General features: G+C 36.9%; 3 protein-coding genes across 3 annotated transcripts; 2 read left to right on the top strand and 1 right to left on the bottom strand.

Annotated features, from left to right (window-relative positions):
* The first annotated feature begins 1,654 nt into the window (after positions 1–1,654).
* Positions 1,655–5,427, top strand: LOC132068767 (small ribosomal subunit protein uS3x-like). Its single transcript, XM_059462462.1, has 6 exons — positions 1,655–1,815; positions 1,902–2,049; positions 3,608–3,779; positions 4,454–4,508; positions 4,589–4,720; positions 5,056–5,427. Exons 1-6 carry the CDS (start codon positions 1,777–1,779, stop codon positions 5,242–5,244), a joined length of 735 nt encoding a protein of 244 aa, XP_059318445.1. The 5' UTR covers positions 1,655–1,776; the 3' UTR covers positions 5,245–5,427.
* A 1,916-nt stretch (positions 5,428–7,343) lies between these two features.
* Positions 7,344–11,987, top strand: LOC132068768 (replication protein A 70 kDa DNA-binding subunit A). The gene is made up of 2 exons (XM_059462463.1): positions 7,344–7,702; positions 9,319–11,987. The coding sequence occupies exons 1-2, from the start codon at positions 7,443–7,445 to the stop codon at positions 11,027–11,029; spliced, it is 1,971 nt and encodes a 656-aa protein (XP_059318446.1). The 5' UTR covers positions 7,344–7,442; the 3' UTR covers positions 11,030–11,987.
* LOC132068770 (uncharacterized) lies at positions 11,825–12,357 on the bottom strand. Its single transcript, XM_059462464.1, has one exon. It carries the CDS (start codon positions 12,268–12,270, stop codon positions 11,911–11,913), a length of 360 nt encoding a protein of 119 aa, XP_059318447.1. The 5' UTR covers positions 12,271–12,357; the 3' UTR covers positions 11,825–11,910.
* Between the last annotated feature and the right edge of the window lie 263 nt (positions 12,358–12,620).

Below are 12,620 nucleotides of genomic sequence, written 5' to 3' on the forward strand. Positions count from 1 at the left end.
CATCCTCTTGTAGTCTGTAGCATATCCTGATCGGGCTTATGCTTATTATTGTGACCATTTGATTCCAAAGTGCATGCACCAAACTGCAATTTGCATTTGATATGCCACAAAATGCAGACAGTATATTGCAGCATATCAGAGTTATGCAAACTGCAGTATTGATGTTTCTTGAATCCTTGTGACCTTTGTACCTTCTTGTCCTGTATATTCCATAGAGCATTATGTGACCTACAAGAAAGAGAGTAAAATTTGTTGACGATTTGTGCAATTTGAGGTTTGGGATTTTTTATTTTTTTTTATTTTTTGTTCGTACACTCTTCATCATCACTATCAGGTTAATCCTGTCACCTTGCTTATAGAAATCCAATTTTAACATTTTGAGGTCTCCTCCCATTCACTCATGTAATCACCACCTACTATAATATATTCTTCAATCGACGCCATAATAAATCTATAATAGACTACGACTATGGTCTATGACTGTAATCGACGCCATAATAAATCTATAATAGACTAAGGCTATGGTTTATGACTGCAATCCACGCCATACTAAGTCGCGGGGGACTAATTTTCCCATGAAAAGCCGAAACTTTCGCCGTAAACGGGATCTGAAAAGTGGATAAATCGGGAGCTTTTGGAGGGAAATATTTTTTTTAAATTCTTTTTTGGAGTAGTTAAAATGTTGGGGATTGGGGGCCAAAGTGTAGTTTTCAAAACTTTGGGGCTAGAATTTGACACAAGACTGTCTGACATGCTGACGTCATAAATGGTGGTTGTTCCACCAATTTTTTGAAACTTGTGGCCATTTGGCAAAATAAGTTTTCAAAGTGGCCTTTTGGCCAACTGCCCCACTTTATCACTTATATTCAATCACAAATTTTTTTTTTTGCCTTTTTCTATTCCATCTACCTAAAAATTTATTCATATATCTGTAGCACTGTTCAAAATCGCAAGCATAAAAATACTGTTGTACAACAACTATGAAGAAGAAGAAGAAGAAGAAGAAGAAGAAGAAGCAGCAGCAGCAGCAGCAGCAGCAACAATAACAACAACAACAACAATCAGTTTTGTCTAAAGTTTTCTAATACTAGATATTCAATGCAAAATAAAGACGGGTGTATCAGTTAAATGAGGCGACCAAAATATGTTGCCCCATGAAATTTTTACTTATTTTTTCAGGGTCATTAGCACTTATGCCCTATTTTGTGCTGATCTTTAATTTTTCCCCTTATAACAAATTTTTGTTTTACGGGACACAAGTTTATATATGCACAGTATAATATCTTACAAGTTATGTCTCGCATGACTTTTCCCCCACATGACTTTTACCTTTAAAGAAATTTTGCCTTCTGGTTCACATGGAATAAATTGCACGGTTTTCCTTTCAAATTGGTTGGTCTTTAATTTTTGCCTTTCAAATGGGCTGGTCTTTAATTTTTGCTCCCCACAATATAACTTATGTCTAGTGGGGCACACATTCTTTTAGAAACTAAAGTCACGTAGGACATAATTTGTGAGATATTATAATGCAAAAATTTATTTGTTATGAGCGACAAAAATTAAAGACGCGGACAAAACAGGGACATAGGTGCAAATGACCCGCTCACATGATGGACAGATCAAAAGCCCACTGAGTCTCACAAAGATAAACAAAAACGCCCATTTTCTTAACCCTACCCAGTACTTAACACACATCTACCAAACACGGCAAAGACCCTAGCCAACCGCACTAACCAACATTGAAATACTACTCGAAAATTATCAATCCCTCCGAAAATGGATCCTCACGTCACTCAAATAAGCAAAAAACGAAAGGTTATCTCCTTTTTTTTTTTTTTCTTTCTTCCGATCAGCAAAAACCGGAAGGTAATCATAAATTGGTTTATTTTTTTTGGTTTCAGTTTGTGGCAGATGGAGTATTCTTTGCTGAGTTGAATGAAGTGTTGACACGTGAGCTGGCAGAGGATGGGTACTCTGGTGTAGAGGTCAGAGTAACTCCTGTGAGGACTGAGATCATTATCAGAGCTACACGTACTCAAAATGTTCTTGGTAATTCCTCTATTTTCAATTTTGTTGTTTGTTAATTAAAGTGATTTTGTGGGAAATGATTTGGCTGATTAGAGTAGAATGATTGTACAGGATTTGTATAGCTCACTGTTTGTAATTGAGACATAGTACTAAATCCTTCCGTCCCAAAATAAGTGTTGTTTTTGCAAAAATATATATTTGTCCCAAAATAAATGTCGCTTTAGGAATTCAAGACAAAATTTAGTACTCCCTCCGTTCCAATTTAAGTGTCTTAATTTTCTTTTTGGGCTGTCCCAAAAGAGTGCCTCTTTCTATATTTAGTAAGTTGACAATTCAAACATCTTACATGCAAGTTTATAACCACAGGATTTAAATGACATTTTCATACATTACACACATTTTCAATTTAGGATCACAAGATTCAAAAGTCAGATTGTATTCCTTAAACTTTGTGCCCAGTCAAAGTAAGTCACTTAAATTTTGATGGAGGGAGTATCATTTTCCACTTATATCCTTATATAGAATAACTAATTCTTAATAGTGCTCAATTATCAAGGAACATTTAATAGTCAAGAGGGGCAATTTAGTAAACTAGACATTTTATTTATTGATTGATTTTTAATGGGCGTGAAACGAGCTAAATGGACACTTATTTTGGGACGGAGGGAGTAGTTGTGTTTTGTTGTATTTAATGTGGAAATTCCATTTGATTTAAAATTCATATAAGCCTTAAAACCTAGAACCTATTACTTATTGTTCGTTACTGGTTCAGCTAGTGCATGATTTGCCCTACTTAAATATGTTTTGAATAGGAATATTTGTTTGATTTAGTATTTTGTTGATATAGCTTAAAGTTGCATTTTGTTCTGAGATCTAATTGGCAAGCAGTCTTAAATGATATTACTCCATTTCATTTCCCTGGTAGCTATTACACAAATACTAGCGCAGATTGGAAAAGAAAAGGAATTGGAGTGAGGTCTGGAGTAACGTAGAAGGGAAAAGAATTAGTTAAAGAAAAAGGGCATGTCTTTTTCATCTTATACATGCCCATTTTATTCCCATACTAAATGTTTGTCTTCTTAAGCAACATTGAGGTCCTCTAGAAGAGGAAATGGGTGAACACAATCCTTTACAATTTTAATAGAACAGAATGACCAAGATCTCGTGTGTTAACATTTATCTCTTATGTGTAAAAATAAAGATCTCTTGTAAGAAGCACATAACTAAAGACAAATTTATAAAGGGCTACAAAACCAATCTACCCTCTCTAAAACTATGGTTTCTCAAATCTCACACTACATACTGACGTACTATTCTTGAACTTACAAGACAGTTTATTTGTATGGGGAAAAGAACGAAAGATGTTAAGTTTCGCCTCTCAATAACTTACCTGCATCACTTTAACAACATCAAGTTACATCAGTAGTTATTGACTTCAATCTCTCACTAAAACTAATCCACTCCAAAGATTGTGTTTGTAAGAGGCCTTTTAGCCTTGTTGGATTGAATTCTTGATTGGCCTTTTATGACTTGATTTATTGGCAGTATGCATTTTTGTTTGAGCCGATTTATGTATTAGGTGAGAAGGGTCGGAGAATCAGGGAATTAACATCAGTTGTCCAGAAGCGTTTCAAGTTTACAGAGAACACTGTGGAGCTGTATGCTGAGAAGGTTAACAACAGGGGACTCTGTGCTATTGCTCAGGCCGAATCTCTTCGCTACAAGCTCCTTGGTGGCCTTGCTGTTAGGAGGTAATAATATTGATCCGGATGTTGAATCATCATCAGAAATAATATGTGATATTTTTAATGCTTAATATCTGTTGGTCTGCAATGCTCTTTTAGTATCAGCAATCAATAATATTTTTGTATCTATTTTATCCCACTGTTTTCTGTGCTTGTGTTATCAGTATTCTTGGTCCTGTAAGAAGTCCCATGTATATGTCATCCACAAAGCAATTGATCTTATGATACCAATCCTGTGTTGGATGGTGACTATATCATACCATTTATTACTGTGAAATGTTCTTGTCTTCATGCAGTAACCATAGAGGCATATTGCTGAGAACTGTTTTTATATCATCATTAAAATTGAGAAGAGCAGGTTTTAGTTCAATATCCAATTTGCATTCCAGACCTTGTTCCTAGCCTTGATTTCCCTTAACAAGCATCTATCTCGTCTCCAACTTCTGTCATCTATAAAGCAAATAGGTTTACTTAATACCAAATTTGTGTCGGAAGATGACCAGACCAAGTGTAGCTTTGCCAATGACATGTTGAGTTGTTAAATATTTACATCTCTGTCCTTGGATCGCGACATGTTAAATCTTGTCTTGAACTTTTGTATGTAAATATTTTTGGGTTTCAGTCCTTCACGTAATCTCTTTCGTATTGTGTCCAAAAGCTTAATTCATTATCTCCAACAGGGCATGCTATGGTGTTCTGAGATTTATTATGGAGAGTGGAGCCAAGGGATGCGAGGTATGCAGCTATGAAGCTTGATTCAATTGTTTTGGATGATGTGTAAAATATGTTGGCACCTGATTTGATTTATTGGACAGGTGATAGTGAGTGGAAAACTGAGGGCACAACGTGCTAAAGCCATGAAGTTCAAAGATGGCTACATGATTTCTTCGGGTCAGCCTGTCAATGAGTACATTGACTCGGCTGTAAGACATGTTCTGTTGAGACAGGTTTGTTCTTACTCTGCCGAAGGTTGAAGATTAAATAGTACTCCCTCTTTGTTTGTCTTAATATCCTTTGTAGTCCGTTTAAAAAAATGTCTTTTTTTATTTTTTGGCAACTCTTTAATTCCAACTTTTCACATGGCATGTTTAAGACCACAAGATGAAAGGACATTTATACATATCTTTAGTTTAAGACCACAAGATTGAAAAGTCTTGTTTACTTAAACTCCGTCTCAAGTCAAAACCAGACAAATAAATTGAAACGGAGGGATTATCTAACATGTATTTTTGAGTTATGCTCATATTGCGGGTGATTTGGATTTTAATTTCGTATTTTGCAGGGAGTACTTGGTATCAAGGTCAAGATCATGCTTGATTGGGATCCCAAAGGAAAGCAAGGTCCAACAACTCCTCTTCCAGATCTTGTCACAATCCACCCTCCAAAGGAGGAAGAAGATTACATCAGGGCGGCCACAGTTGTGGTGCCTACAGAGATTGCTGTACTACCTGCTGCAGTCCCTGTTATGTAGAGAGCAAACCATAATTCTCTCATGTTCGAAACACCAAAAATACTTTGTTCTACTAAAACCCCTACTGTTGGTTTTTTTAGTGTCTGCCTGATGCTGTAGAAGCAGAGTCTGGACATTTTTCTTTTATCTTTCAAATCCAGAGATGAAAATTTTGTTTAATTAATAATAGGTTATTCTGATGTTTATTGTGTTTCAGGCCTTTCTGTAATCATGCATCTGGGTTCTGTTACTTGTTAATTTGATTTTTTTGGCTAACCTAATTAAATCAGGAAATCTAAAATGGCGTTTTCAGAGCGACTGCATGTTCACACTATATGAAATGCATGTTCAATCTTGGCGATGGTTGGATTGGTTAAAAGCTTGGTCAAATTAAATTAAAGATAGTTTTTGGCTTGCACAAGCTATCCCAATGATCTCCAAAGTGTCTTTCCTTCCCCACTCTCTTCCTTCTTCTTCCGTTGATGTCATGGAGTCTTTGGCCACATTAGTAAGTTCTCATTTAAAGCTACGGGAATATATTAAAAGCAATACAAGTAGCCACTTGCTTTTTTATTGTACAATCGGTTTTCTAGTAATGTGATGATTAGGAGCCTGTTTGGATTAGCTTAAAAAAAGTGGCTTTTAAGCCAAAAAAAAAAAAAAGGTTGGAATTGAGCAACTTCTTGGTTTTGGTTTATTTTAAGCACTTTTTAATTAAATTTAAGTTGTTATTTATTTTGTCAAACACTCAAATAAGTAAAAAATGGCTTATAAGCTGGTTTGACCACTTATAAGCCAATCCAAACGGCTTTAGGTCAACATTGGCAATTTTGTGGAGAAGGTATACTTTTTGTAAATTTCAAGGGTATCCAGAATTCACTCTTGATAAATCTGCTATAAGAAGAATTAATAATATACAAATTTGAATATAGTTTTAAAAAGACCTAACGGATAAAAAATCACCTAATTATCACGTTTTTATTAGTTTTATACTTAAGCTATGTATTGTTTACGTTACCTCCAAATTATAACGTTCAAGCTTATGATGTGATAAGTAAGTGTGTTCACTGTCCCGGAAAAGCTTTAAAAAGGTATCAAGTGGCATTATACATGTTTTTTTTTTCCAAAGAAAAACAGAAGGGGCGCCATGTTTGCCCCATTTTGTTAAGAGGTCCTAGTTTTAGAGAATTGAAGCAATTGAGCTCCCATTTGGTCAGATTTCATCGCGATTTCAGTATATAATCTTTGATTTTATCGTATTTTAGAGTTGCAAGAGCGAGTAAATCTCACATGTTAACCACATGTACATACCAAAAAATAAAAAAAAATCACATGTAGTGAAAGTGGAAGAGGATAAGAAAGAAGACCTCATTTATAGAAAGAAAAGAATTAGGGAAAAATAAAAAGTAGAAAATTTGATTTTCTGGGTCAATCAGCCATTATGAAAGCTACGTAGATGACTTTTTTTGTTGCCCCTCACGCACCTCTAAGGAGGTGGTAACACACACTTAGTCATCTTTCAAGCCGGGGGTTATAACACTTAGGGTGAGTTTGGTATGACAGAAAATGTTTTTTTATTTTTTATTTTTTTATGCCACCCAGTCCTACCCCCAACCCCGGAACCCCACCACCCTCTATTTTTTTTTTTTTAAAAAAAGGTTTTTTTTACACCCACACTCCCCTGGCGACCCCGCCCAGCCTACCGCACCTTCCAACCGGTACTCCTCACCACCAAAAGTTGCACTCCGAATTCAAAAACGTCATAGTAGTTTTACTTTGAGTATATGCAAATGCTCTTAAAATGACATTTTCTAACTTGCGTACCAAACACAAGAAAATAAATAGAAAAATCACTTATTTTCTAAAAAAATATTTTTTTGGAAAATATTTTCCATCATACCAAACACACCCTCAGCCATTTGTTGTTTCAACAGATACAAAAGCCCACAACCCACAAATCCTTGGACTATACGAAGAAAACTGGGCCAAATGAAGAAAACTCGAATTTTGGATTTTGGACCAGGACAGCTTTTTATTGTCATTTTCTCATAGGTCGGTTTGTAAACCCGCCATTTTATCCCCCACTTCCACTGTCCACCCACCCTCTATAAATTCCTCAATTCAAAGCATTCACTCGGAATTTCATCACACTATCCTCACAAAACACTCTCAAATTCAAATTCAAATCATCCCCATACCCGACCCGACCCGTTATCCTAATGCCGGTAAACCTAACGGCAAACGCGATCACGGCGATCAACGGCGGTGACGTGAACTCAAAGCCAGTAGTGCAGGTGTTGGATATTAAGCTAATCGGCACCACACAGGAACGCTACCGACTTACGCTATCTGATTCCGAGTCGACTCAGCAAGCTATGTTAGCTACTCAGCTTAATGACAGAGTCAAAACTGGGCGCGTCAGGAAAACGTCCGTTATTCAGTTGATTGAATATATCTGTAGCACTGTTCAAAATCGCAAGTATGAAATTTCATTATTATTATTTTCTTAACACTGCATAAATGATTGCATTTGCCTCTACACTCTTCAAAATGAATTTGTTACTCCATGTGTCCTAATTTATGTGATACTTTTCTCTTTTCGAGGGTCGATTTGACTAAACTTTGAAGTTAAATTGTATTACATTAACTCAATATTTTAAGATAAAAATTTATATATTTGAAAACTACGTGAAAAGTACTATAAGTTGCAGCTTTTCTCATATCAATTTGGTTCTGTCAAATAGTTTGGATCTCAAAAAGCAAAGTATCATATAAATTGGGACAGAGGGAGTATTTTCTTCAAGCTTCAATTATAGAACTATATGTACAGTATAGATGAGTATATTTGCTTCTAAACTGTTCAAACTCTCAAGTATGAATTTGTCATTTTTGTTCGAGCTTCAATTATAAAACTGTATGTACAGTTGAGATTATTACATTTGCTTCTACTTTTGATTTCATATAAAGCTTGCGATATTTGCATTGTTATGTGTGCTCCTTATTCCAGTGTGCGAGTATTTGTGTTACCGCGGTTTTATCCATATGCAAAGTCTTTCAATGTAAATTTGATAGATTTGGTTACGTTTTTGTTGTTTGAGCTTACATAGAATGTCAATGCCCTGGTAGAGAATTATTCCTTAAAGATGTGGATGTGCACTTATTTCTGTATGAAGAAAAAAAAAAGGCACTTATAGAAGTTCATTATGTTTTTTCCTGCTTCCCTTGTGGGGACATTTGTGTTTATCATTCATACACTAGTCATTTCGATTGTAACTTTGATAGATATGGCTTGGATTTTGTTGTTTTGAGCTTTAACTAGAATGTTGATGTCGTGATAGAGAATTATCCTTAGTCATTTTGATAAGCACTTCTATGCAAAATACAATAAACACATAGAACTTCATTGTGTTTTCTCCAATTTTTTCTTGTATGTGCATTTGTGTTATCATCCCTTTACAAGTCATTCTGAACGTAAAGATAGATTTGGCTTTGATTTTTTTTTGTTTTAGCTTTAGCTAGAATTGATGCCATGGAAGGCTATGTTGCGTACACTCTCCAAAAATGTTGCCGCACCCGTGATGGATTCTCCAAAAATACACTATTTTTGGAGTATCCAACACGCACCCATCGGCACTTTTGAAGAGTCTGAGCAACATAGATGGAAGGAAACTGTTTTTGTTATCGGCTCAATTGGTTGAGAGTTACTCCGTAGTATGCACAGTGCAACATAACAAAGCACAAGTTTCTTGTCAATATTTTTAAATATTTGTTTCATTTCTGGTTGGTGTTAGCTTTCTAAATTTTCTCTACATAGACTTAGGACTGTGTAGAAACATGAAGCAGTTTTCCCCGTGGAAATTGTTGCACTACCGAAGTTGTGTCATCTTTGCCTTGGGTCATCTTGGGTTGGGTGGTGAAAATACTTTCCCATAGATTAGAAGAATGTGGCATTTCTGTGCATAGGGTACTTTATTAGGTGATCAACAAGTGTCTATTTTGTGTAATAAGAGAGTAATATCCTATTTTTTCCCTTCTCTTTGGATTATACCTTTGATTGGAGCTTGAGCTGAGTGTTTGTCTTGTTTTCCCTTGCAGAATCATTGTTGTCCTCAACATGGAAACTATTATACCAGAATGTGAAATAATTGGGAACCCCAACGTGATTGTAGAATCTAATTCAGGAGGTCAGAAAACTATATCTAATGGAGCTTCTGCGTCTGCAATCTTGAGTAACAATGGTAACTTGAGTGCTCAAAGATCCGGCCAAGCAAACTTTGCTAACACTAACAATTTGAGTGCTCAAAGATCTGGGAAAGCAAGCTTTGCTAACAGTAAGAATTTGAGCGCCCAAAATTCAGGTAATAGCATGCAGAACTACCCACCTGCAATTCAACCTGCATACCAACCTCCTCCAAATTACAAAAGCCATGGGGCAATCATGAAGAATGAAGCACCTGCCCGCATTATTCCAATTGCAGCATTGAACCCCTATCAGGGTCGGTGGGCTATTAAGGCTAGAGTGACTGCAAAGGGGGATCTACGTCGCTACAATAATTCTAGAGGAGATGGAAAGGTCTTCTCCTTTGATCTCCTTGACTCTGATGGGGGTGAAATACGTGTCACTTGCTTTAATGCTGTTGTTGATCGCTTTTATGAAAAAATTGAAGCTGGAAAAGTGTACATGATATCAAAAGGAAGCTTGAAACCTGCTCAGAAGAACTTCAACCATCTGAAGAATGAATGGGAAATATTTTTGGAGACAACTTCAACTGTAGATCTCTGTCCAGAGGAAGATCCCTCTATACCAAGACAGCAGTTCTCATTTAGACCTATTAGTGAAATTGAAAGTGCAGAAAACAATTCAATCATAGATGTGATTGGAATTGTGACAGCAGTCAATCCTTCTGTTCCTATCCTGAGAAAGAATGGAATGGAAACTCAAAGAAGAATCTTGAATCTAAAGGATCAGTCTGGGCGAAGCGTGGAGCTGACACTATGGGGAGATTTCTGTAACAGGGAAGGTCAAAATCTGCAAGAACTGGCAGAAGCTGGGTTTTCTCCTGTTTTAGCTGTTAAAGCTGCAAAAGTTAGTGATTTCACTGGGAAATCCATTGGAACCATTTCTTCCACTCAACTGTTCATAAATCCAGATTTCACAGAGTCTCAGACTCTAAGACAGTGGTTTGATCAGGGAGGAAAAGACATTGCTTCTCAGTCTATATCTAGGGAAAACATGCCTGTAGGATCAAAAAATGAGATACGCAAGACTGTCTCTCAGATCAAGGATGAAGGGCTTGGTAGGTCAGATAAACCAGATTGGGTTACAGTTAAGGCAACCATAACATTCATCAAAACTGACACTTTCTGTTATACTGCTTGCCCTTTGATGATTGGAGATAGACAATGTAATAAGAAAGTTACCAGGTCAGGAAACTCCAGATGGCAATGTGATAGGTGCAATCACGAGTTTGAGGAATGTGATTACAGATACCTTCTTCAAGCTCAAATTCAAGATCATACTGGGTTGACATGGGTGACAACTTTCCAGGAATCTGGGGAAGAGATTTTGGGCTGTCCTGCGAAGGAGCTGTACATGATGAAGTATGAAGAGGCTGATGATACCAGATTTTCTGAAATTATTAGAAACTGTCTCTTCAGACAATTTATGTTCAGGCTTAAAATCAAAGAGGAACTTTATGGTGATGAGCAGAGGGTGAAGATTACAGTTGTCAAGGCAGATAAAGTGAACCATTCTGTAGAAAGCAGACATCTCCTTGATTTAATTTCAAAATTCCGTCTACATTGAATGAAGGGAAGTGAGATAAGAGATTCTTATTGCGACCATTTTTAGGAAAGCCATTGGCCCTCTTCTCAGAGAGATGTCGGCAGAAAGTCATTGTTGTAGTCAGGTGATTATTGTTTTCATAACCATAGAAAGATACATTACTTGCATTCTTGCTTAGAAATCCCACTTGCTGGTCAAATGTAAGCTTTAGTATCCACTTGATTTGGAAGGAATACGTTTTCACGCCTTCTCATGAGTTGAATTTGCAGTACTTCTTTCATTAGCTTCATCAACAAGGACAATTTTTATTATTGATTCGGTAAATGCCCCACCCCACCCCCTAAATATTCTCCTCGTTCAGCAATTGTGTTTCTCACTTTTGCCTTCTTGTGAGTGAAAACTGAAAACTCAACTTGGATGGAATAATCTTTCAGCTGTTCTTATTTTAGATGTATGAAATGGAATTTCATTCAATTGTTCTTATTTTAGAATATAAAATTTGGATTCCAAGTCCAGAGAAGCTCATTTTTACGTCTGTGGGGAGACATTATAAGGCATGTAATCATTTGCATTTGCTGGATTTCTTCAGCTATTGGTAAATCACAGCTTGCCTCCCAAGAGTTAAACAAGTCATTCACAGGTTTATGACTATTCGCTATTGCTATTCCTTGGTAAAAAGGCAGAGATGTTAGCACATAAACCAGAATTAATTGTACTCCTCTCTGCAGTCAGTGCGAGGGCAGCAAATGATAGTTCCGTGTTTCCTTTAATAGGTGCGTTCATGTAAAGAAATAAGCTAAAATAAAGGTACAAGAATTGATTGGTAAACATTTTATAGATGTTCACTGGAAACATGAGAGAGATTACAAGAAGAAAATCGAGAGATATAAGAATTATGCTTCTTAAGTCCGCTTGACAGGATCGAAATTGGAGACACCAATTATTGCGCCAAGAATTGCAGCAAGCACAACTCCACCTGCAATAATGCTGAGCAAAAAGTTGTTGAGGGATGGTGAAACACCTTCAGCTGCTTCGGCTGCGTCGGGAATGACCATGGAAGCAGTCAGTGCAGCTGCTGTCAATCCTGTCAAAGCTTTCTCCTTAAGTGAAGCCTTGACTTGAAACTTTGCTACTGGTTTTGTTGCTGCAGTAGTAGTCTTTGAGGGCCTAACTGGCAATGGCTTCAAGAAAGCCTCAACACTTGCTGGTTGTCTCTTCTGACTCAGTGGCATTGCCATGGAAACTGCACAAGTAGAAGCCATAATTTTGCCTGTCTTGTTAGGTGTGTGTTGAATGAGAGTATGGTATAGATAAGGAGTGGTTTTTGAGAGGAGAGAGATTTTTAACTTAGAATGAGAGGATGTAGAAAGGTATTTCCACGAGAGGTGGAAAATGGAGCAATGGCATTGCTTGCCACTTCAACTGTCCTATCTGGCGCATTCTACTTGGCTATGATGGATAAGGTTATCTGATTGCAATCCTAATTTTACCGACTTAGGGATGACAATGGGTCGGCGTGGGTTTTGGTCTAAACCCGCGAAGACTTCAACCAGCCTTCCGTAGATTTTTTTCCCGTTTTTAACCCGCCCCGCATAGCAAATAATGGGCAATT

This window comes from Lycium ferocissimum, chromosome 8 (genome assembly GCF_029784015.1).
Source record: "Lycium ferocissimum isolate CSIRO_LF1 chromosome 8, AGI_CSIRO_Lferr_CH_V1, whole genome shotgun sequence".
In the NCBI taxonomy this organism is placed as follows: Eukaryota; Viridiplantae; Streptophyta; class Magnoliopsida; order Solanales; family Solanaceae; genus Lycium; species Lycium ferocissimum.